Source organism: Miniopterus schreibersii (genome assembly GCF_964146895.1).
Source record: "Miniopterus schreibersii genome assembly, chromosome: 2".
Classification (NCBI taxonomy): Eukaryota; Metazoa; Chordata; class Mammalia; order Chiroptera; family Miniopteridae; genus Miniopterus; species Miniopterus schreibersii.
Window position 1 is genome coordinate 152318399 of NC_138102.1, and position 23564 is coordinate 152341962.

Genomic DNA, 23564 nt, shown 5'->3' on the forward strand with positions numbered 1-23564 from the left:
CTGGGGACCGAGCCCGCAACCCGGGCATGTGCCCTGACCAGGAATCGAACTGCGATCTCCTGGATCATAGGCTGATGCTCAACCGCTGAGCCACACCAGCTGGGCAGCATGGATGGATCTTGAGTATTATGTTAAGTGAAATAAATCGTATGAAAAAAGACTAAAAAAACAAAACTAAACTATGACTTTACTCACTGTGGAATATAAAACAAAAAATAAACAAACAAAAACAAAATCATAAATGCGCACAATAGAAGGGTCTTCACCAGAGGGGAAGGCAAAGTGAGTAAAAGGTTCAAATATATGCTAACAGAAAGAAACTACGCTTTGGGCATTGAGCATGCAACATGGATGTTGAATTATCATGTTGATAATCTGGAACTTATATAATGTTATTAATATTACTTCAATAAATTTAAATTAAAAAATAAAAACACTTTTCTAAAATGTGTCCTATCCTGAAGGTAGGAAATCAAACACAAATCAATCCATTTGGATTTCAAATATATATTTTTAAAAATAAATGTTTATTTCAAGTATAAAAAGTAATGTTTCAATATTATTCAAAACTCTGTCAGTTTAACAAGTATAAAAGACTTCTGACAAAAAGTTTACAATTAGGTATAAAATACTTAGGAATATACTTTGACATTCACAGTGAGCACATTGGAAAACTAAGTTTTGCCAGTAAGTTTCAGAAACAAAAATATATTTGCAGTTCCAGCTAAAATAATGAAGTCCTTAACTGAAGAATATTTCTCCCTCAGAATAGTGGGCATTTCAAAAATAAGATTTGCATACGCATTCCTTTTAAAATAATAGTATACTTGGCTCAATAATTTTGAAATACAATACCTCATGGTTTCCCTGAAAAATACCATCTATTTCTTTTATCTGCTACCCACAAATAAGATTCTCAAGCCATTTTAAGTAATTTCAATGATACACATAACCTAAATGGAAACCAACTCTGAGAAATTTTATCATAGAAATTCTGTGTATTTCCAGCAAAGTATTCTGAACAGAAAATGACCAAAAAAAGTTCACGGCAATTACAGAACCATCAGAAGAACTGAAGTCTCAAAATTATTTTAAAGGACTGCTACCAAGGCTTCTGCTTCTCTTCTCCAGGTACATCTTTTTGTAGGACTGAAATATTCTCTTTGAATCCTTTACTGGGTTTTGTAGTGTCTCAAATCCATCTGCACTGAAGGTTCTCTTGGCGTTTCTTGAATTAGCCAAACCATTATCATCTAAGGAAACAGAAATTTCATTTATTTACTTTATTATTCTCTTAATGTTAGTGATCAGAACAATCAGAGAAAACGCGCATTCCTCTCGGATAAAAAATTAGGACAAGAAGTTAAAAGTTTGACCAAGTATGGCTTTTTTCAATCGGATTATAAATTACACACAGGACATCTTTCTTGACTGTCCTTTGGGGTTGTTTTCTACTCTCATTACTGTCTTATCTGTCTAGGGCCGTTCTGTGCTACCTTCTTCCTTGCTCAATAAAAATCTCATTTATCATTTGGACACTATTAAGTGACCTTAACAGCAATCTGAACTAGCAATACAAAGAGCACAAACACCAACCAGCTCCAAACAGTGAATGGATCACTTTAAAACTCTGGCCTCGTTGTGCATCAGGTATTCCAAGGGTTGCCTGTAATTTCTCATTAAACTGTTTCGGTGCTGCACTGGCCTCACTGTTCCTTTAAATCCAGGTTTTCAGATTTTGTGCAATTCTAGACGTGCCTCTTTATTTCACTGACGGTTCCCCAGATTCAGAATTCCCATGCTTTTCATTCCTGTTCTAGCCATTCCTTTCTGGATGAGTTTAAACTTTCTGCCTGGGTAGGTCGAGTATTCTGTCTTCTTAATCTGCTTCAAGTTCTTCTACACCCTCATTCTCTTCTCATGACATCAGTTGCGCTGATGCCTGGAGTGGGTCTCTATGTTGCTTTCCGTTGGATTCTGTTACTACTTCTTCACACTCTGAACTCTGCTACAAAATTTAGATGTATACTTATTTAAAATGTTTCTTTATAGCTGTTTGGGAGTCGTGACATTTGTTTTCCTCTCACTTCACATAGGCTCACATTCTCCAGTCTCTTCATCTTGGTATTTCACCTTTCACCCTTTCCGAGGCCTCATCAGACTTCGACAGAGCTCTACAACTTGTATAACTGGTTCTCCCCTCATCTCGTTGTGATGAGATTTCTGTTAAAAGGATATACACCACTGCTTCCCTCTCTATAGCATGACAGAAAATAGGAGGGAATGTCTTCCTACCATTCATCTGTGCAGCTGCAGATCTCATTGTGCTTGCGCCCAGTTTGTGTTTTCATCATGGTTTTCAGTACTGATGTTCCACCTTCCCTAGTAATTGCTCATCCCGTTTGTGGCTGTTTTTATTCTATCTACCACCTCACGTCTGAGAGCCTTTGGTCAACCTGTACATGCATCTATCTTCTGAGTCTTTTCATATTTGGATTCCAAGTATGGCTCTCACTTTCTCTTTGGGGTAATATTTATGTCTCTCCTGTTTCTATGGTCCTTTCTTGTTTCCATCTACACACACATGTCTATTTTTCTAATTTCCTGTGTTCCAAAATATATCAGATCCCCTTTTATGGTCGCTTTCCTGTTCTGATTAAGAGGGCACTTCTCCTCCTTTGATTCAACTTAAGTTTTTTCCTATATGCACCTTCAATGTGTATGACTCAATTTCTACAAGTATTTGTGCTTTCAACAGTCTTTTCAACTTGTCATTCCTCTTTTTTTGAAAATGTGCTTCCCTTTCCTGTCGCTTATGTTGAAATTGCTTTGCTCCATTTTCCAGCAACTCTAAACCCTTGTCTCTAACATATTCAACTGACCAAAACTAAGACAAAACACCAGAACGTGAGCTTCTAGTTCTCAAGGCAAAACCCTAAAAATAAACTAGATTCATTCCACTAATTAAACTGGATATGAAAAGCTCTGGTTTTTATGGTTGGCCCTCAGCCCAAATCCCTCCCCAGCCAAAAAAAAACTTTAGCAGCATCAGTCTCTCATCATCAAAATAACTCAATTCCACACTTAGGAAACAGATCACTTCCCTCCTGATATCTTCCTACCACTGATACACACAAACACTGTATCTTTTTGGGAGGGGCGGGGAAACAGCGGATACAGAGTTTATTCAATATCTAGCACAGACTGGCCAAACTGCCTTCTACCACATGAACAGAAAGACCTCAGAAAAGGCAGAGTTGTTACAAAATCCCTTTAATTCAGTTCTCTCCCAGTTACAAGCTGTCAGGCGGCCAGTGGAATATGCCATGCTCCCTCCGCATTAACAATACTGAGCCTGTCACTGTTAGTATCAAGATATACATCTGTGTCACCATGAAAAACAGCATTTGCTGCCCCTCATGTCTTACAACAGATATAAAAAAGTATAAATATATTTATAACCTTGTCCCACACCTAGACATGAAAGCTCAGGGTTCCAGGCACTAAGAAGAGGGGCTGGGACAGCCAGCATGAGGTCTGTTCAAAGGGAAGCACCTTGGACCTGTCAATGCAGGACTGCACAAGGTGAAGGATTCAGCTGATACTCAAGGGCTGCTTTTGGGGTAGACAATAAAAAAACAACAGAAAACTTTGGTCCAAAATTTGCAGGACAAAAGAAACCCTGAAAATTTTAAGAGCCCTTGTCCTCCCAGACAGAGGACAGGTTAGGTGTAAGGCTCTGGGGCTTTCTAGGAAGAACCCAGGCTCCTCAGTAGCCCCCATCACGTCTGCCCTGGAATCTAGATTCTGCCCTGCAACTTAACTACCTGGAACAAAAGGCACAGTGCACAAGGTCATATAAGGAGGAAATGCAGATTATACTCATACCATTTTTATAAACGCTATATAAAAGGTTACCTTTTTATTTCTTTTGCATGTAAATGAAGACTAGAACATTTGGTCAACTGAAAACATTGCTACGCACAGATGTCTGCAACTGCATCAAGGCAAAATTCAGAGATTTACGATGAAACAAAGCTCCAAGCTGAAGCAGCAGCAGGGACACACCTTCAGGGGTCTCAGCCCAGCAGGGGAACCTCAAGCCAGGAGTGGAGAGAATCACACACTTGATTAAATGGAGGACTGAAATGTTGGCACACCTCGCAGCTGGCAGCCTCCTGCTAGGTCAGGTACATGATCCCTGCAGGAGGCAGTCCCCTCAGTCCCCAAACCCCTAAGCACTTGATACAAGAAAGCTCTGCCAAGAGCAGTGCATGTTAAGCCACAAGAAATCCGAGTGGAGGTTTGGGACTGCCCACCCCACAGGCTGCAGAGGGCACAGGAAAGGGGGCTAAGGAGGAACAGGCGTATTGTCAACATGTAATCAAGAACCTTGAGGCCAGTACCCCATCTCCACGAGGTAAGCAGGATGAATTAGATTTAATTTTTCAAACAATAGGCAAACTGATTTCTCTTTAAAAAATAAAATGAAATAAAATCTCTGGTTTTTTAAGGTCACTTCAGCTGCTTTTAAAGTGGCTATGTTCTGGAATGATGGAGCTGGTCCTTGGCGTCGTACCTAGATGGTGGACTTGGAAAAGGACACCTGCAGGTAGTGGTTCTCACCCAGGTTGTGGTTGTGCAGGTCAATGAGCGCCTGGATGGCTTCCTCCACTGAACCCATCTGGATCAGTGCCATCTTCCTGTTTCTCTTGAAGAACCTGAACCCTTTGATAATTCTGCCGTCGCTGGAGAAGAAGATCTTGAGGTCATCCTCGGATGTTGAGGGCAAAATGTTGGAGAGGTCTGAGGGTGAGAAGATGTACTGGAAGTCCTTAGAGTCTGGCTTCCTGAAGCGGTGCAGGGGTGACGTCGAATAGTCCTTGGTGAGGTCCTGCTCCTCCTGGCCCTTGCACGGCAGCTGCCCATTCTGGTGCTCGGAAAGCGTGATGCACAACGGCTTCCTGTGTATCTTGTGCCCACTGAGGTGGATCATGGCCAGCTGGGCCTGGATCCCATCCACCATCTGCACCAGGGCATTCTCCTTACTTAACAAAATCTTCACCCGCTGCACATCACCATACACACCAAAAAGAATAAAGAGGCTCTGGAGTGTGACTCTCAGGGTTGAGGTTGCAGACCAGCAGGACAGAATTTCCAGGCCCTACCAGGCGTGGGATGGCGAAATGGCCTACCACTGGTGCCCCTGCCATCGACAGGATGGCCAGAGAGGGCAGGGCCCAGAGCAGATTGGGACTGTAGAGGCCTGCAGCTGAGTCTGACATCCTAGGTACACTGAAGGCCGTAGCCATGCTCTGGTCCAGTGAGGACTGGCTGTTACCAGTGGGCAGGGCAGGACAGGTATAGTCTTGGCTCCTGTTATTGTTGTACTTGACACTGAGGATGGTGAACTTGGAAAACTCAATGTGGAGTGTGCAGCAAAGTAGATGCTCAGCCCGTTCAGCAATGCTTTTCTGTGCTGGGCACCCTCAGGTTTGACATATTGCAGCAGTGCTTGGAACCTGTTGTTCTTGATGAAAGTGATGATTTTCAGAACTACGCCAAAGTGGGAAAAGATCTGGTGAAGCATGTCTACAGTGACTAGACAGAACAGGTTCTCTATGATAATCCTGAGCACTGGGCTCTGGCCTTTCACCGCCATCCCAGCATCCACAGCACCAGTGGAGGCAGCCAGAGCCAGGTTCTTCGACTGGCCAGAGTTCACGGCCTGCAAGGCTGACTGGACCTGTGCCTGGTTGGGTGAGCTGTCAGTCTTGAGTTCCTTGTGGTTGGAGAACTGGATGCAGATGGGTTGGCCGCGAAGCATGGGCATTGTGGAGGTGTAGTAGTTCACCGTCGCGTTGGCTGCCTCCTCCATGTTCATCTCAATAAAGGCCTGGTTCTTCCCTTTCAGCATCAGGAGGCTGGTGACCCTTCCAAAGCGCCGTCCTCAGTGACATCCCTCGAGAACTTCCTGAAGCGGATCACTCTGGAGAGTACACCTGCACTTCTGTTGTCACCTTTGAACTTCTTGCTATTATTTCTGTTTGCTGTGGAAGCTCAATTGGGTCCGTTAGTAACATAGGCAGAGAAGAGCTCATCAGAACCCCGCTTGGTACCAGCTGCTTTGTCAGGGACAATGCCGTTCATGGCACACAGAAGAGATTCACAGGGATTGGAGTGCAGGCGCCGGAACGGCTCTGAGTTATAGACTCCTGAATCATTTTTAAGTGAATAAAAATCACACTTCATCATAGTTGCAGCTTATATATAATCCAGCTTATATATGATAGAGTAACAGAAAAGCAAAGAAAAAAATTAAATAGATGATGACATTACCTATTTCTTGGTTGGCTTCTGGAATCCTTTTCTCCTCAAGTGAACCTTTTATCCAGTCTTCTTTTGTACTTTTTATTCCTGTAACTATTTAAATATTTATTTTCAGATATTTACATATTACTATTCACCACTTTTAGTACTATAATGAAGAAAAGTCAGGTAAGCCTAAAACAGATTTAGAACATATTAATATAGTCACATACTAAACAGGAAAATGTTTTCTCATATTTGAAGTGCCTAATTATCTCCCATTTGAAAAACGTTGCTCTAAAAGTTCACCTTCACTATGTAATTATGTTTCGCCCACTTGGGCTGAACACCAACACATTTCAAGGTATTTAAAGCCACATGAGGGAAACATCATTCACATTGCCTCCACCCACTTTCAATGTTCCCATTAACTCCATGCCTCCTAAGAACCTAGTTAAAAGCATGAAGTGAAATCACCAATGCTTTACAAAATAAACTGTATATGTTTTAATCATACATCCCTTTCACCTTCCAAGAAAATGTACCTTATTTACACTGTTACATTATGCACCTTAACAGATACTGTCTGAAAAGCACAGGAGAAACAGATTCCCATTCAAATCTTTCAGTTTTTCAATCTGGGATTCTCATCACAATGTTTTATATATAATATCCACAACTCCTAAATGTTTCCATACTACTACTAATAATTAAGTCATCTACTCTTTCCTTGCCTCCTGTAGTACATTGAGAATTTTATCATTCAGCTAACCAATGGTCATGTTTGCCATTCTAGGTTTAGTGACTTAACATTAGACAATACTGCTTCCACGGTCCTCCCTTTCATGAGTAGACCAGACGTTACCACTTTAACTATAGTGAGAACAGTCAACTGTTTCAAAGATGGTAACAGGTTAAACATTTACAAAGTATAAAAAGTTTCACTAATAATCATTACGTATCTCCCAATATTTAGACAATAATTTCAAAACCAGAGAACTATGAAATTTCAAGTCCAAAGTGAATCAACAAGAGTTAATACTCTCTAAATAACATATACATTTCTAACTTAACACAATAAATATCCTTCCACAACATAGGATTCTTCGTACAAAAGGAAATCTTTGTATTTGGCAGACCTTACAATTTTATATGCCTTATCATTAGTACAAGCTTATTACAATTTATAATAAGGAGAAGATAAAGTTAAGATAACTATTACCCAATCAACTACTGACTTACTGAGAAATACAAATAAATAATGGCAGAAACACATTCTCTTTCCTGGCTCCCTAGATGACAGGAAAGGTGCTAACCCACTTTTTGACCCAGTGCTTTACAATATTGCAGACACCATCAAAAAAATCATACTGGACCTTGCACAGTGGCTTGCTCCTTCCTGGGACAAGGCTGTAGATCCTTCTGTACTTCAATGGAGTTTGTATTCTTATTAATCAGTCCATCTGGACACAATTTAAACTCCAGCATGCTTCGTTTTTCCGTGTTTTTCTTAGGTAAAAGTTTCTTAGGTTTATTTTCCATTCTCTTATCTTTATTAGACTTCTTGGGCAAACTCTCAAGTTTTGTGAGACAAATGCTCTGGTGTTCAGTGCATTTAAATGCAACTCTGTTCAGATACTGTTTCCTTTGCTCCTTTGCTTGGGGTGACATCTGGCTACGTTCAACTCCATTATTAATACTGCTTAAATTTTTGTCTAATTTGGCTTTGTCGATCCACATTTTATCAGCCTGCTTTCTACCAACTGTTTCTTTAACACTCCCCGAAAGGGATGATTTAGACACACCAGAATGGTGAGGTTTGAGGTTTTTATCCAAAACTTGGCTTGTGCAAGTACTTAATGACTCTTTAGATGTCTGCACACTGCTACTGGGTCCCTCATGGGATTCCCCACAACTCCCCACTTGCACAGAAAGTTTACTGGACCTCACGTACTGAGAATCGCATGGTATATTTTCCCCATCGTTTTTCCTTGATGCTTTCATCATTTCTTTAAGCTTCTGCCTTTTTAAATACTCCTTTGGTGATATAACCCTTTTACTATCTTTAGAGCATGAGGACTTAACAACTGATACTATCTTTTCTTTAACTTTGGCTCTTCCATCTGTGTTTGACAAAGAACTACGTATTTTAAATGTGCCGCCTCCATTTTTATCCTGCTCTTGTTTATCGTATTTCACCCTCTTTATCTCCGAATGAAGCATGCTCCCTTCAGCTGACCGCCTTTTTCCTGAAATTTTTTGTTCAGAGTCACCTGCTTTCAATGTTCTCTTTTCTGGCAACATTGGATGTATCAAAGAACCATTCTTCATTTGCAGATCTTTACTTTTAATTTTCAAGGAACCTGCCTTTGCTTTTAGCAGACCGGAGTTTTGTATTATAAGCTTTCTCTGCAAACTCTCTCGAGGAAATTTTATTTTATTACCAGAGTGAAAAGTTACCTCATGAAATTTCAGTTTTCCTTTCCTTTTGTGACTTTCCAAGGAATCTAGTTTTGTATCACCTTTAGATAAAGGTTGACTGGATAATTCTTGTTCTGTCCTTCGTGAGCTTTTTGTTTTGGATATATCTTTTATATTGTTGCCTTGTTCTATTTCAGGAAAATGGTTTGTCCCATCCGGAAAAGACAGAGCAGTCTTTGGACTGTTATTTGGAGGACTATTAAGTACTATGGAAACATCTCTATCACAGGTGCTCTCTCCTTGCTTACAACTGTTGGTCTCCAAAGAACACTGATCTTTCCCTTTTTCTACCTTTGAAGTTGAGTCCTTGATGGAATTACACTGGCACTTGGGTACTCCTTCATAAACCATAGAGAGCCACCCCAATGCACAGCAACGGATATCATCTTTCTCGAAAGCCATTACAGAATTACAATTTTCTCCATCTGTACGTACTTGTGGGTCACACTGGCTCCCTTCTTTCGTGACAGGGTTTTCTTTCTCAGGTTCTGTCAATTTGCCTACCTCAAATGGCTGATGATTCTGTTCAGGAAATAATTCTTTCATTTGCTCTGAGTTTAATATTGTAATTTTTATTTGGTCTGTCGAGTCTTTGGAGTCACAGCTGGTTTTATCACAAGACTCATCTTTTGAGATTCGGTCTGTTATTTGTTGTGTTAGAGAACCTTCGCATGTTGTGTTCACAGCTTCAATACCATAGGGAAACTCTTTTAAAAGCTCCGACAGCTGATCGTGTGGGTATAAGGTGGATGTGTTATCATCGAGAATCTCATTTGCTGCAGGATCCTGGGCAGTGTAACTGCAGGACACATCGATTTCCTGAGGGTTACCGTCCTGCTGAATAGTTGATAAACACGTATCTTTGGCTGTGCTTTCTTTTTTAGTAATATGCTTCAAATTGCTTTCCTCTATAACTTCACTACTTGCTTCAACATTCTTCAAAAGTGACGACTCTGGAGGTTGCAGTGACTGTGATTGATCAGGTATTTTATGTGAAACACCTCTGTACTGTACAAAACTATCTTTTTGTAAACCAAACTCTTTATTTTCGGGAACGTTGTCTATTTGTTCTTTTTGTTGTCTACTACTGGTCACTTGGAGATTGGGTAAAGGTTCCTGTGGCTCATCCTTCTTCACAGGAGGTGGGTTGAATATCTTTGCTATTTGGGAATTATAAGATGTATCACCTTCAACCAGAGAACATATGTTGTCAATCTTCAACAAATCACTATTCACAGTATCACTGTCCCTTGATTTAGATGAGGCCTGCTGATCACTCACAGGACAGTGAGTATCTGGTTCTGATTTGACATGGTTTCCTTGGTTGGTGTTAGGTGTACCTTCTGAATCACCATTAGTTGGTGCATTTTGCTTTTCCTTCTGAATTAGTGGGAAAATCTTGGTGTTTGTTGTACTTGTAACTGGTTCCTTTACTTTCAAAGCAGCAGTAACTCTTGTATTTTCTATCAACTGATTCTGTAAGCTACAAACACTGCCTTCTTTAATAACTGGATACACTGTTTCAGGTAACGGTTCAGATGTTATTCCTTTGACAGGCAATGTTTTCATATCTGAAAGAATTAAGGGTGACACTACAGCAATCTGAAGTTCTGTTCCCTTTGTAATAGCTGCACCTGAAGCCTCATAATTTTGCACCACCATTGGCAGAGTTGTTACTTCTGAGCAGTTTACCACCTTATTCTGAGAATTTCCCACAACTGAAACTGGAGTCTTATCACAGACTTCCCCAGGTTTTGAGAGTCCAACTGTTGTTCTGTTTGTTGTAAACTCATTACACTGTTTTTTTCCTGTAGGTTCTGAAGATTGCTTTTTCCACAGAGAAAGACACGTGGTTATCAATTCCATAGAACAGTGACCGTCACTTTTCGGAGTTATTCCATTTGGTGAAGGTTTATGGTCAAGGCAAAAAGCATTTTGTGAAATCTTGCCATTTATATTACAAGGGCTTGCAGTTTCCATGGTTTTCAAGTTCACCTGGTTACCAGTGACTTGGGTATTGGATTTCATTTCAAAACTGTGTGGTTTAGAATGCTGAATAGTTTCACAACCATCTTTTACTAACGTCTTCTCAATTTTATCTCCATGTGCAAGGAGACCGAGAAGTAGCCTATTTTTATTTAGATGTTTCGAAGCATATTTCTCAAAGGCCAGAGACTGGGGAACAAAATTTGTTTCAGGATTTGTTTGCACATTTTCAACACTGACTGCATTTGCTGATGAAAGCTGGGTGTTATTTAATGCTGCATGAGTACTCTCGACAGGTGATGTCTTTAAAGAAGTTGTAACGTTCAAATTATGTAACTGGTCTGGCACTGCCACCTTTCCCGCACACACCGAATTTAGAAACATGGAATTGACCTGGTTAAAATTTAGGCAATGGGTGTCCTGAATGTTAGGACTCAGTGCACTGTGTGTTCTGTTTGTTTCTTCTGCAGTTTCCATTACTGTGGGTGGTTTATCCCCTGCAGTCTCTGGAGTGACTAGGTTTACCTGTGGTCCAGACTGGGTTTTGGCAGTTTGTTTCAGAGACAGCTCGGAATTTTGAGCTAATTCACCATAAGAGTTTTTACTTGTCTTAATACAACCTGCTGACAGTAAAATTTTATTGATTTTAATTTTCCTTGCCAGTTCAGAAAATTTCTTTTTTATTTCTACTAATGTTTTAATATCCCTCACCAACTTTTCTTTTGTGAAACTTGTGTCGAGTACTTGATTTGAAGTTAGGTTGCAAGAATCTACTCTTTCTTCTTGAATATGTTGAGGAAGAATCTGAACACCATCCACAGAAGATCTAATGGGGTCATTAAAAGGCTGACTGACATTAGTATTTACTTTCACATTACATAAATTTCCAATCATGCTGACGTTTTCGTTGAGGTTTTGCTGTTGAAAGCCTCTGCAAAAGTCTTTCCTCATTTCAGATACATGTGCTTCTTGACTCTGAGGAACTTCTACAGAAGAGTGCTGAATAACATGCTGAGTATTTTGCAAAGGCTGGCTTGCATATCTACAGTCATAAGGAGGAAGAGGTCTTTTGTCCATCTGAGGAGCTGCATATTGATAGGACGGTACAAGTGCGGTCTGCTTTGACCGTAAAGTCAGTGAAGAATTTGGAGGATGACTATTTTTAACTCGTAATGATGTAAGTGGCATAGGATTTTGTTTCTGAAGAGTAGGACATTGCAAAAAGCTTTGTGATGGGTAACTGTATTGCTCTGGAAGTGATCTATAATCTGGATAAGTCACTCCATTGGGTGTATACTGTTGTGCCCAGTCACCTTGTCGCTCTGATAAAGATGAGGTAAGTCTCTGGTTTCCTTGATAAGTTATAGGAACTCTTACAGAATTAGAAGGGACCATCTGTCCTTGCATAAAATAGGTTTCTGATGTTACAAATTGATTTTGTAGTGCATTTACATTGGGTATATTAGTTCTAAAACCAGTCTGCTGAGATACAGTTGGCCCAGTATGAGAAAACACAGAATTCCTCACTGGTGACTTTGACCACACATTTTGTGCAATTCCTGAAGACATTTGCAAACTGTGATTTAGTTGCTTGGGTCCTTTCACATTTGCAGATGTTATTCTTTCTACTGAAGCTTGTGAGGCAAAAACTGTCCTACTAGACATATCAGATAAGGAGATTTGTTGAGTAGTTTTATAATTTCTGATGTTGAGCAGTGGCTGTGAAACTGCATTTGAATTACTGAGAAACATGCATGCAGGCTGGTTACTCCCAGGAGAGTTTAAAGAACCTTGAGATGGTGTGTTTATTAAACTCGGCTCCAAAAAAGATGACTGGTTTTTAGGATACAACGGTGGTAAGGTGACAGTCTCTGGTTTTGCATTCCAATTCATTGTTGATTTGATGTAGTAGAAGTATATTAAAAGTCAGGTTTTTTTAAATCCAAGGAATCTGTAGAAAATAAAAACCTTTTATTAAGCTATTTTTGCCTGTACAGAACTTCTTAAAAAATTAGTTTACCTTAACACCAATGCTGACTATATCTATTATACTTCCTGAAACCTCAGACTAGACAAATCCTCATCTTTAATTTTGGAAAGGGGAAGAGCAAATGAGGAGACAACAATAAATATGACGAATGCCATTAAATACTTCTGGGACATAACAGGAATTCATTCTACACAATACAGTTAATATTTTATTTGTTACGTTTAAGTGGTGATTACTTTCTGCTTTTATTATTGTAACCAGCTCTTTATTCTAAGTAATCCACATTCACTATTAAAAACAGATTAAAAAATATGCCCAACCAGCGTAGCTAAGTGACTGAGCATCAACCTATGATCCTGGAGATCACGATTCAATTCTGGGTCAGATCACATGCCTGGGTTTTGGGCTCGATCCCCACCAAGGGGCATGTAGGAGGCAGCCGATCAGCGATAGAGATTGGCTTCTTAATTTTCCTCCTTTTCATTTTTGTTATGCCAGACTCAGTAAGTGAGCTGTGAAGTATCTCCTCTTTTGTCCTTTAGAAGAGATTATATTGGATTATTCTATGAATGATTGGTAGAATGCTAGAATGCCCCAGTGAAGTTGTACGGGCCTGGCATTTTCTTTGTGAAAAGATATTTAGTTTCTTTGAAGAGATAAGGTATTATGTCAGTCCTGATTAGGTGTGTTTTTCAAGGAATTTCTTCATTTCACCTAAATTTTGAATGTATTAGAATAAAGTTACTTAAAGTAAATATTTGTCATTTTAATGTCTGTATGGGTCTAGGGATAGTCTAATGCTGTGTTGACTTTTTTCCGTGATCAGTGCTGTGAGTGCAGAGCTTAATGATTTTTTTTTTTTTAAAGAATCAGCTTGTGGCTTGTTGAATTTCTGAACTTCCATTCATTATTTTGTTTACTGTATTTCTTTAATTTCTATGGTTTACCTTATTATTCTCATTTCTTGTGATGTGGAGATTATTTCCCAGTTTCTTTTTTTTTTTTTTTAAATCTTTATTGATTTCAGAGAGAGGAAGGGAGAGAGGGAGAGAGATAGAAACATCAATGAGAGTCATTGATCAGCTCCCCTGCTGGGGATCAAGCCCAAAACCCGGGCATGTGCCCTGACTAGGAATGGAACGGTGCTCTCCTGGATCATAGGTCGATGCTCAACTGCTAAGCCAAGACGGCTGGGCAGATGGAAGGACTTTTGATTGATTTCAGAGAGAGAAAGAGAGAGGGAGAGAGAAACGTCAATGATGAGAGAGAGTCATTGATCGGCTGCCTCCTGCACACACTCTTCTGGGGATCGAGCCCACAACCCAGGCATGTGCCCTGACAGGCAATCAAACTGAGATCTCCGGGATCATAGGTGGATGCTCAACCGCTAATCCACGAAGGCCAGGCTCTACAGACCTTTTAGACGAGCGATTTTCAACCTTTTTCATCTCATGGCACACAAACTAATTACTAAAATTCTGAGGAACAGCCTGGCTGGTGTGGCTCATTGGTTGAGCATCCACCCATGAACCAAGAGTTCCCTGGTTGATTCCTGATCAGGGCACATGCCCAGGTTGCGGGCTCGATCCCCAATAGGGGGTGTGCAGGAGGCAACCAATTAATGATGTTTCTCATCGATGCTTCTCAGAATCTCTCTCTATCCCTTCTCCCTTCCAATCTCTCTAAAATAGATAAAAATGTAATTTTTAAAATAAATAAAATTCTGAGGAACAAAAAATATATTTTTTGCCAACCTAACAAAAAGAAATAGGTATAATTTTGACTCATTCACATCTGGCAGCTAGTGTTGTGTTGGCTGGTGTCATTTTTTAATTTGACAATCTAAGGGAAAAGAGGTCAGTGCCCCTGACGAAATAGTTAGGTATCACATGTTTTAAAAATTCTTGTGGCACACTGGTTGAAAATTGCTATTTTAGACTATTGTCATAATTAATTAAAATCCCTGAAAACAAGGTAAATATAGAAGAAAACACCAGCAGTAATTAGGAAAAAATACCATTTTCAATATCATAAAAAATCAAATGCAATGATAAATGTGCAAGACCTCTGATTAGTACAAAGACTTAAGTTTAAGGATATGCCATATTCAAATATTTGAAGACAATTAAGGACATTAATTATCTCACAACTTACGTATAAATTCAATGCAATCCACGGGAAAATTCCAAGAAACTTATTTTGGTGAAAAATTACAAGCTAATTCTAAAATTTGCATGGAAATGCAAAAAAGACAGTAACAAACTTTTATATGTATCGACACGTGAATTAGGACAAGACTGGATGGCAGAGTGAGTTGTAGTCTATTCACTAACTCAAGAAAAACAAGACTGAAGGCATGTACAAGTCCTAAGGAGAAAATCTATGTATTCCTCACATGCTTTCTCTAAAGAAAGCTCATTAATAAGGTAACTGACTGACTCCGTAGAAGCGTAATTCAAAATAAAAAGCATCTTCTATCTAAAGAGTTACTGATGCCTAATAAATTCCCCCTTCTGTGAACTTTGGGGTGGGAGCCTGTCATTAATTAAACTGAGTCCCCCCCCAAGATTCATGATTGAAGGGATAACCCTCATTGGGACTGCAACTGGAGATAGGGCCTTTATGATGGTAATTAAGGTTAAAAGAGATCATAAGAGTGAATCCCTAACCCAACAGGAACAGTGTCCTACAAGAGAAGCTCGAGGTGTATACCCACAAAGGAAAGATGACATGAGGTCACATAAGAGAAGGTGGCTGTCTGCAAGCCAGGGAGAGAGGGGCCTCAGGAGAAACTAAACACCTGATTTGATTGTAGACTTCAAAGCTCTAGAACTGTGAGAAATAAATGTTGTCGTCTAAGCCACCCAGAGCAGATAGGTAGGAAGAGAAATGAACTTTCTGAGTAATTTGGGATTTTTCCCCCATTCTCTCTCCTTTGAGGAAACAGAAGACACTGAAGTCTGGAAAAGCATCCCTGCACCACCTAAATTAGAGGGAGGGAATTCTGTTTTCTAACTTTTTTTTATGATTGCAGAGTGTCTACTTTTGAATACAATGCACTTTTAGACCTTTTGAGATAATGGGTATTACCACAGACAGATTTCCAGTCTATCATTTTAATTTCTCTTGTGAAATTAAATCCTTTAGGCCCAGAATCTCCACCCTGCCTACCCCCTTTTATCAACCCTCACCTGTGACAACAGTGGCACTCACCTGACAAACCCCAGCTAAGGTTGAACATATGAATCTCCTCTGCACAGGAGCAGCCAGTTTTCTGGAGGGAAAAAAAAAAAAAATCACATGTCAGCAGACTAATTTTACTTCGTGAACATAAATATCAAGTTGAACAATGACCAATAATTCTACTTTATTTTATTGAAACTTATTTATACTGAAAATAATTTTATTGTCTAAGACCTCTTCTCTCCTCCCTTGTCCCCAGTCAGTCCAAACTACACACAAGCTTCCCTTATTCAGAACATGTCAAGATACCCCCATCAAATCTATGAAACGTGCATCCTTGTAATCTGCATTTACAGTGACGTAACCGACCTATCAAATCTCTGAATTTAAAATCCTACTTCCCCCTCTCTTTTATTCCAGGTATCAACCTGTCTCCATTGAATTAGGTCACTCACACACGTGGGTGTATGCATATACACACAGACTCTAGGGCAGCCAGTATTTAAAAAACATAACTCAAAAACATTCGCAAAGATATATGCACCCCTATGTTCACTGCAGCAATATTCACGGTGGCCAAGACATGGAAACAACCAAAGCATCTTGCGATAGAGGAGTGGATCAAGATGATGTGGCACATGTCCATGGATGGAATACTACTCAGCCATAGAAAAGGATGAAACACTGCCATTTGCAACATGAATGGACCTTGAGAATATTATGCTAAGTGAAACAAGTCAGCCAGAAAAAGCTAAGAGCCATACGATTTCACTCATATGTGGGATATAAAGCTGAAACTCGTGGACACACACAGCAGTGTGGTGGCTGCCAGAGGGAAGGGGGTGAGAGAGTGGGGGCGAAGGGGGTCTTAAAGTATGGTGTTGGGCACACAGAGCAATATATAGATCTTGTCATATAGAAACACGAACTAAAAACCTATTTTTAAAAATGACGGAAAACTTCCCTAACCTGGTGAAGGAAAGACAAGACCAGAAAGTGCAGTGTCCCAAACAAGATGAACCCAAATAGGCCCACATCAAGACACATCATAATTAAAATGCAAAAAAAGCAGTAAAAGAAAAGCAGTTAGTTACCTACAAGGGAGCTCCCATAAGAATCTCAGCTAATTTCTCAGAAACACTGCAGGCCAGAAGAGATTGGCAAGAAATATTCAAAGTGATGAAAAGCAATGACCTAAAACCAAGATTACTCTACCCACCAAAGCTACCATTTAAAATTGAAGGCTAGATAAAGAGCTTCATAGACAAGAAAAAGCTAACGTTGCTCATCACCACCAAACCAGTATTATATGAAATGTTAAAGGGCTTTCTTTAAGAAGGAAAACATATATATATATAAATATATATATGAACAACAAAATGGCAATAAATACATGTATCAACAATCGAATCTAAAAAAACCAAATAAATGAAGAAGCAGAACAGAAACAAACTCAGATACAGAGAACATTTTGATGGCTGCCAGGCTGCAGGGGGATGGGTGAAAAAGGTGAAGGGGTTAAGAAGTACAAACTGGTTATAGAATAGTCATGGGGATACAAAGTACTGCATAGGGAAAGAATAGTCAATAACATTCTAATGTATCGTGTCAGATGGGTGCTTATCCGGATGATCACTTAGTAAGTTATATAATGTCTAATCACCGGGGTATACACCTGTAACTAATATAACAACATATGTCAGCTATAATTGAAAAAAATTTTAGACGATTTAAAAAAAATTTAAATAGCCCTGGCCAGGTCGGCTCAGTGGTTAGAGCACCGGCCCACAGACTGAAGGGTCCTGAGTTCGATTCCAGCCAAAGGCACGTACCTTGGTTTCAGGCTCAATTCCCGGCCTGGTCAGGGCAAGTGTGGGAGGCAACTAATCAATGTGTCTCTCTCACATCAATGTTTCTCTCCCCGCCCCCCATTCCACTCTCTCTGAAAAGCAATAGAAAAAGTATCATCGGGTGAGGATTTAAAATAAATAAAAATAAATAAAAGTATCAGCACCATGCCTAACAGAGTAGGTTATCACCAAAACATTATTTTCCCCTTTAATCTGAATTATAATTGACATTACAATTAGCATCTTGTGAAACAATGAGAAGTAGCTCGACAATAAGGGTGGAACAAAAATATATAAGAAAAAAGAAAAATAACAGCAGCAGATATAAATCCAACTAGGTTATTTATAACACTAAATGTGAATGGCTTAAACAATCCAAATGATAGTGAATACCCTGGCTAGGATGCTCAGTTGGTCAGAGTGTCGTCTCAATGTTCCAAAGTTACAAGTTCGATCCCCTATCAGGGCACATACAAGCAGCAACCAATAAATGCATAAATAGGTGAAACATCAAATCAATATTTCTCTCTCTCAAATCAGTAAGTTAAATTTTTTTTAAAAAGATACTAAATGTCAGGCTACATTTATTTATTTAATCCTCGACCCAAGGATATGTTTTTTTAAAAACTGATTCTACAGAGAGGAAGGGAGAGAAAATGGATGTGAAAAAGAAACACTGGTTGCCTCCCATATAAACACCAACTGGGGATCGAACCTCCAACAAGGGTCTATGCCCTGAATGGGAATCAAACCCACAACCTATCAGTATACGGGACAACACTCCAACAAACTGAGCCACCCAGCCAGGGCCAGGCTCCATTTTAAAAACTAACTATATGCTGTCTCCAATAGCCACACTTTAGATCCAACGATACAAACTGAAATTCAAAGGAGAGAAAAAGATAGTCAAACTGCAGCCACAAGAAAAACAGAGGAACTCTATTAATCAGACAAAACAGAATAAAACAAAAAAATGTTATTAGAGATAAAGAGGGACATACCAGGATCAAGGCACCAAGAAACTATAACAATTATAAACACATGTGCACCTAACAGAACATTAAAATACAAGAAGCAAAAACATAAACAAGAATGCCCTGGCCTGAGTGGCTCAGGGTTAGGGCATGTGCAGGAGGCAACCAATTGATGTGTGTCTCTCACAGAGATGTTTCTCTCTTTCTCTCCCCCTCCCCACTCCCCTCCACTCTCTAAAAATCAATGGAAAAAGTATCCTCGGATGAGGGTTAAGAAAAAAACAAAAACAAAAACACAAACAAGGGAGAAATCAGCAATTCATAGTGTCAAAAATTTCAATTCTCCGCTTTCAACAAATGGACAGAAAAATCAGTAAGAAAATAGAAGTTGTGAACACATATATTCCCACATTCATTTCCAATGGAGGTTAAAAAACAACTCTAGTACCTCAAGTTATACGTCAGTGAGTAATTCATTGCCCGTTGGTTGCCTTGTAGGTTTAAGGCTCTATCCTCTCTGGCAGTTACTGTGGGCTGGATTCAATAGTCCAAGTACTCTTCCAAGTGGTGAAAGGGTCAACAAGCAACCCAGCAATGGGAGCAGGTGCCATCAAACCAGCAAAGCACTGAATTCCTATATTCTGCTGTAGAGAATTCTCCTAGGAACATCCTTGCTTTTACTGGCTATAGGCAAATTAGAGAACCTTAAATGATAATCCTAGACATTGCCTGCACAAAGTTTGGCTCTACTAACCCCACCTATCTGGCTGTAGGTTTTACAGATAACAGAATAGGCAATACTAATATGTTAATGCTGATAAGATGTGGTAGTCCCTCACTGGGAGGCAAGCAGCTCTTGCGAGTTCACACTGATAAAGTGCTATGGTCCAAAGAGGGAAAATTGAGAGGTGTAATTTATATACTCCTATTCCAAGAGAGAATCCATGGTGTTTTCCTGTATGTCACCATAAAAAGTATTTAAATTTTTATTTTAAAAACAATCCTGCATCCTTGAAATAGACAAAGTCTATCCTTAGGTCTGACAATTTCAGGATTTTAATCTTGCATATTATTATTCTTACTTCCTGTGAGAAAACTGGAAATAAAACAAGTCACTAAAGACCAAAATATAGGAAGTTGTGAATAGCAAGCTGTGAACTGCAGAATTCAAATTAATTTGTGAAGCAGGAAAAACAAAGGAAGTGAGTAGCTACTATAAATGGAGACTAAATCTACTATAAATCTAATAATACACGTAGACTTTTCACATAAAAATTTCATTAAGACCTCACTAAGGTTAAGAAAAGATTTGTGAAATTTTTTTTTTCATTTTAAAATATTTTATATCCATGCAAAGCAAAGGATGTGGTTTAGTTGAAAAACTGTCAACCTGACAGCTTCCTTTATTTCTAGGTCAGCCTTATTATTACAAAGTAAAAAATAACTTAAAGTCATACCCTTGAGGAATAATCAACAGTAATATCTATCTTAAACACACATGCATGAGTCTATACACTCAGGAACAGAAAGAACTCTATGAAAATGGATCTATTATATATATATTATGATTGGCCACAGCAGGTCTGCTATAGGTAAGATAAAATATTAAGAAATAAAACATGAAAGGGCAAATTGTGCCACATCAAGAATTGTTTTATATACAAGTGCAACCATTATTTTATCAAAGAAACTAGAACACTATTAGAGTGAAAGAGCTTAAGAATAGCCAAGGTGATAGGCATGAAAAAGACTCTTGGTACAACACACACAAAGATGCATATCTAGACAGTATTAACAGGCTTCAATAAATGTTTGTTGAATAAATAAACATTATCTGTAATTAAAGAGATGTGCTTATTTTAATTTAGATGGAAAAAGTCCCACCTCTCCCTTCATTCACATCTATGCCAACCACTTCATTTGTATTTCAGTACCGTCTTAAAAAAACATATCAATGTGTATATATATGTATATGTATATATACACATAACACACTTATAAATATGTGTGTATATACACATGATACAATACTCTTCTCAACTGAAGAAACACACAAACAAATCTGTTATGGCATTTTCATTGAAATTCTCCATTATGGCTTTGTAAGTTCCACCTCTGATGTGTTCGACAAGCCAAAGTTTATTTGGAGAGTGTCTACTGATGTGGTTACATTGAGGAAAGCCAGCATTTTTCATTAAAAAACTAATTTGTATTGGAAAAAGCTCTAGATACTTCTATATAAAAAAAAAAATCAATAAAACCACAAACACCAACGCTCTAGTATAAAAGCCACTTTTCAGGAATTCCAAAAGTACTGATTTATTGAACCTATTCTGCCTCTGGGTTTTTGTATCCTTAGTGAAAGGAGAAATTAGGTTATCAGTCCTTTAAATAGGCTTTGAAGAATATTCTACTTTTAAATATATATATATATATTTTTAAATATACTTTCATTGATTTCAGAGAGAGGAAAGGAGAGGGAGAAAACAATAGAAACATCAATGAGAGAGACTCACTAATCAGCTGCCTCCGGCACACCCTTACAGGGAACAAGCCCACAACCCGGACATGTGCCCTGACCAGGAATACAACTGTGAACTCCTAATTCACAGGTCCATGCTCAACCACTGAGCCATGCTGGCTGAGCAAGAGAATATTCTAAATTTTACATTATTTATAATACAACACTATTATTCATAAACAACTTTATAAGTAATAATAGCTAACATTTGATAATTTACTATATGCCAAGAATAGTCCCAAATGCTCTAAATACATTCTCATATTTAATTGTCACAATAAATGAAGTTAAGTAGTCTTCCCTAAGCAGTAGCACCATGGCCAGCAGGGCTAGAAGTACTACTCTCATAACTGTAAAGCTGGTTCCCCATACTGCCACATAGATAGAAAGGAGGCAAGCCCAAAGGGATTCACATACAATTTATAACTTACTAAAATAGCAAAACCAACATCGGTGTCCCCAGTCCAAGAAGGTCTGAGGCAGAAGAGAACAGTTAAGAAGCCAACTGTAGCCATTTTATAGCCTGCAACTATACCCCACAGGGGAAGAGAGATGGTAAAATCCTGTGCTCAAGGGGAACAAGGGAGGCACACAAGGAACAACTTTGTGGCTATTTCTCACAAGGCTGTGTATCAACATTTGTTCTGGGAGGACTTGCAGGGTGTTGGTCAGGCCAAGATTAACTGTGCAGGCCCATGGGAAGACAGGTCATTGGGGCAACATGGTGAAGATGTTCGCCTACAACTCTACTCTCCAATCTTTCACATATCCAGCTACAAATTCTCTTCAGATTCACATGCCACTCAATCAGATACTCTAATTAATTGTGTACCTTCTCCTAAGCAACACTAGAAAGAATGAGCAGACTTTGACTCCCAGCAGGGTGATCAGGCCTTTGTGGAGGTCGGGCCACAACCAGGCTCCCGCTAGCTAAATTCGTCCTAGATATCATCCAGGTTCACCAGTGAGAGCCACACGAAAAACGGGAGGGAGAAGTAAACTGCTCTACTTTTCCTGATTGATTACTCCAGGTACAGCATGGGGTGCTGGCAATCACTATATCCCAGGAGGAGGCTAGCAGGAGGTTCAGAGTAATGCAACTACCATTAAGGCTAGAAAGTGTGCGCTACAGGTAACCCTTGAACAACACAGAGGTTAGGGGCACAGACTAACCCCCTGCCCCCCACTCCCCGCAGTTGGAAATCCAAGTATAACTCTCTAAAACCTTAACTACCAATAGTCTACTACTGTTGACTGAAACCCTTACTAATAAACAATTAACACATATTTTGTATGTTGTATTGTATGAGATACTCTACTCTTACAACAAAGTTACAGTACTATACGCATTTATTGAAAAAGAAATCCATGTATGAGTGGATCTCCAGTTTACACTCATGTTGTTCAAGGGTCCACTGTAGTTCGCCACCTTTTCTAGCTGTTATTCCCTAAGGTGGGAATTAAAGATAGGAGAGTACACATGAAGAAGTCAGTTATCCTTCTTTGGAGTTCTCCCTAACAACTCATTTTAGAGGCCTCTAGGTTCCCACCTCAGGGAAGCATGATCCATTAGGTCTCAAATATTTAAAAATCTCCGACAACTGCCTCAAGTACAGGATTAGTGTTTACCAGGCAAGTATAACCTGCATAAGATGCAGTATTCTCTTGGGATACAAACTGTGTTAGGAGTGTAAGTATCACGTATAAAATAGGAGTGAGCAAATTTTGTGCCTCCTGAGGTAGAAAGATTATTTTAGTAAAACTGACTAGTTACCATAAAATAGGCTGAAATGCCTCTGAAGAGAAATCTGATAAAACTGTTATTCCCTGTTAAGTTACCCGTCATTATAGACCACATTCCAGTGTTTACTCTGGTTGTCTCAGGTTCTGTTGAGAGGGTTGCAAGAACCTCAATACAGGCATTTTTGGAATGGGTTAATAACCAGACTTTATAAAACTGAAGGTTGAGATTAATGATGCAAGGGGACCTCAAGTACCAGAAGAGTCCTGTGGGACAGAATTTAACCTTCTTGTCAGCAGGATCAGGTAAGGGATGACAGATCCAGCAATCAGTTAAATTCAGCCATAATTATTGCCTAGGAAATACATACAAGAGTGTTCTGCTGTCCTGGCCAATCTGGCTCAGTGGTAGTGTGTCAGTCCATGCACCGAAGGGTCTCGGGTTGGATTCCCGTTAAGGGTTGCAGGTTCGATCCCCACCCTGGTTGGGGCAGGTGCAGGAGGCAATCAATGTGTCTCTCTCACATTGA

The 23564-nt window shown here is 39.3% G+C and overlaps 1 protein-coding gene and 1 pseudogene across 6 annotated transcripts in view; both read right to left on the minus strand.

Moving 5' to 3' along the window:
* Positions 1-508: 508 nt before the first annotated feature.
* RESF1 (retroelement silencing factor 1) overlaps positions 509-23564 on the minus strand; it is a 34125-nt gene continuing 11069 nt past the window's right edge. For 3 of the 5 annotated variants that reach the window (XM_081127007.1, XM_081127006.1, XM_081127008.1), the window contains 4 exons: positions 15980-16040; positions 7686-12727; positions 6340-6423; positions 509-1253 (listed from right to left, as the gene is read on the minus strand). In XM_081127007.1, the coding sequence (XP_080983133.1) occupies positions 1087-1253; positions 6340-6423; positions 7686-12669 (5235 nt within the window). In that variant the 5' untranslated portion in view covers positions 12670-12727; positions 15980-16040 and the 3' untranslated portion in view covers positions 509-1086. The remainder of the gene's footprint in view (positions 1254-6339; positions 6424-7685; positions 12728-15979; positions 16041-23564) is intronic. The other 2 variants (XM_081127010.1, XM_081127009.1) reach the window with 2 other exon arrangements.
* On the minus strand, positions 2794-6273 carry LOC308552106 (polypyrimidine tract-binding protein 1 pseudogene; annotated as a pseudogene). The gene has a single exon. The product of its transcript is annotated as a polypyrimidine tract-binding protein 1 pseudogene (transcript).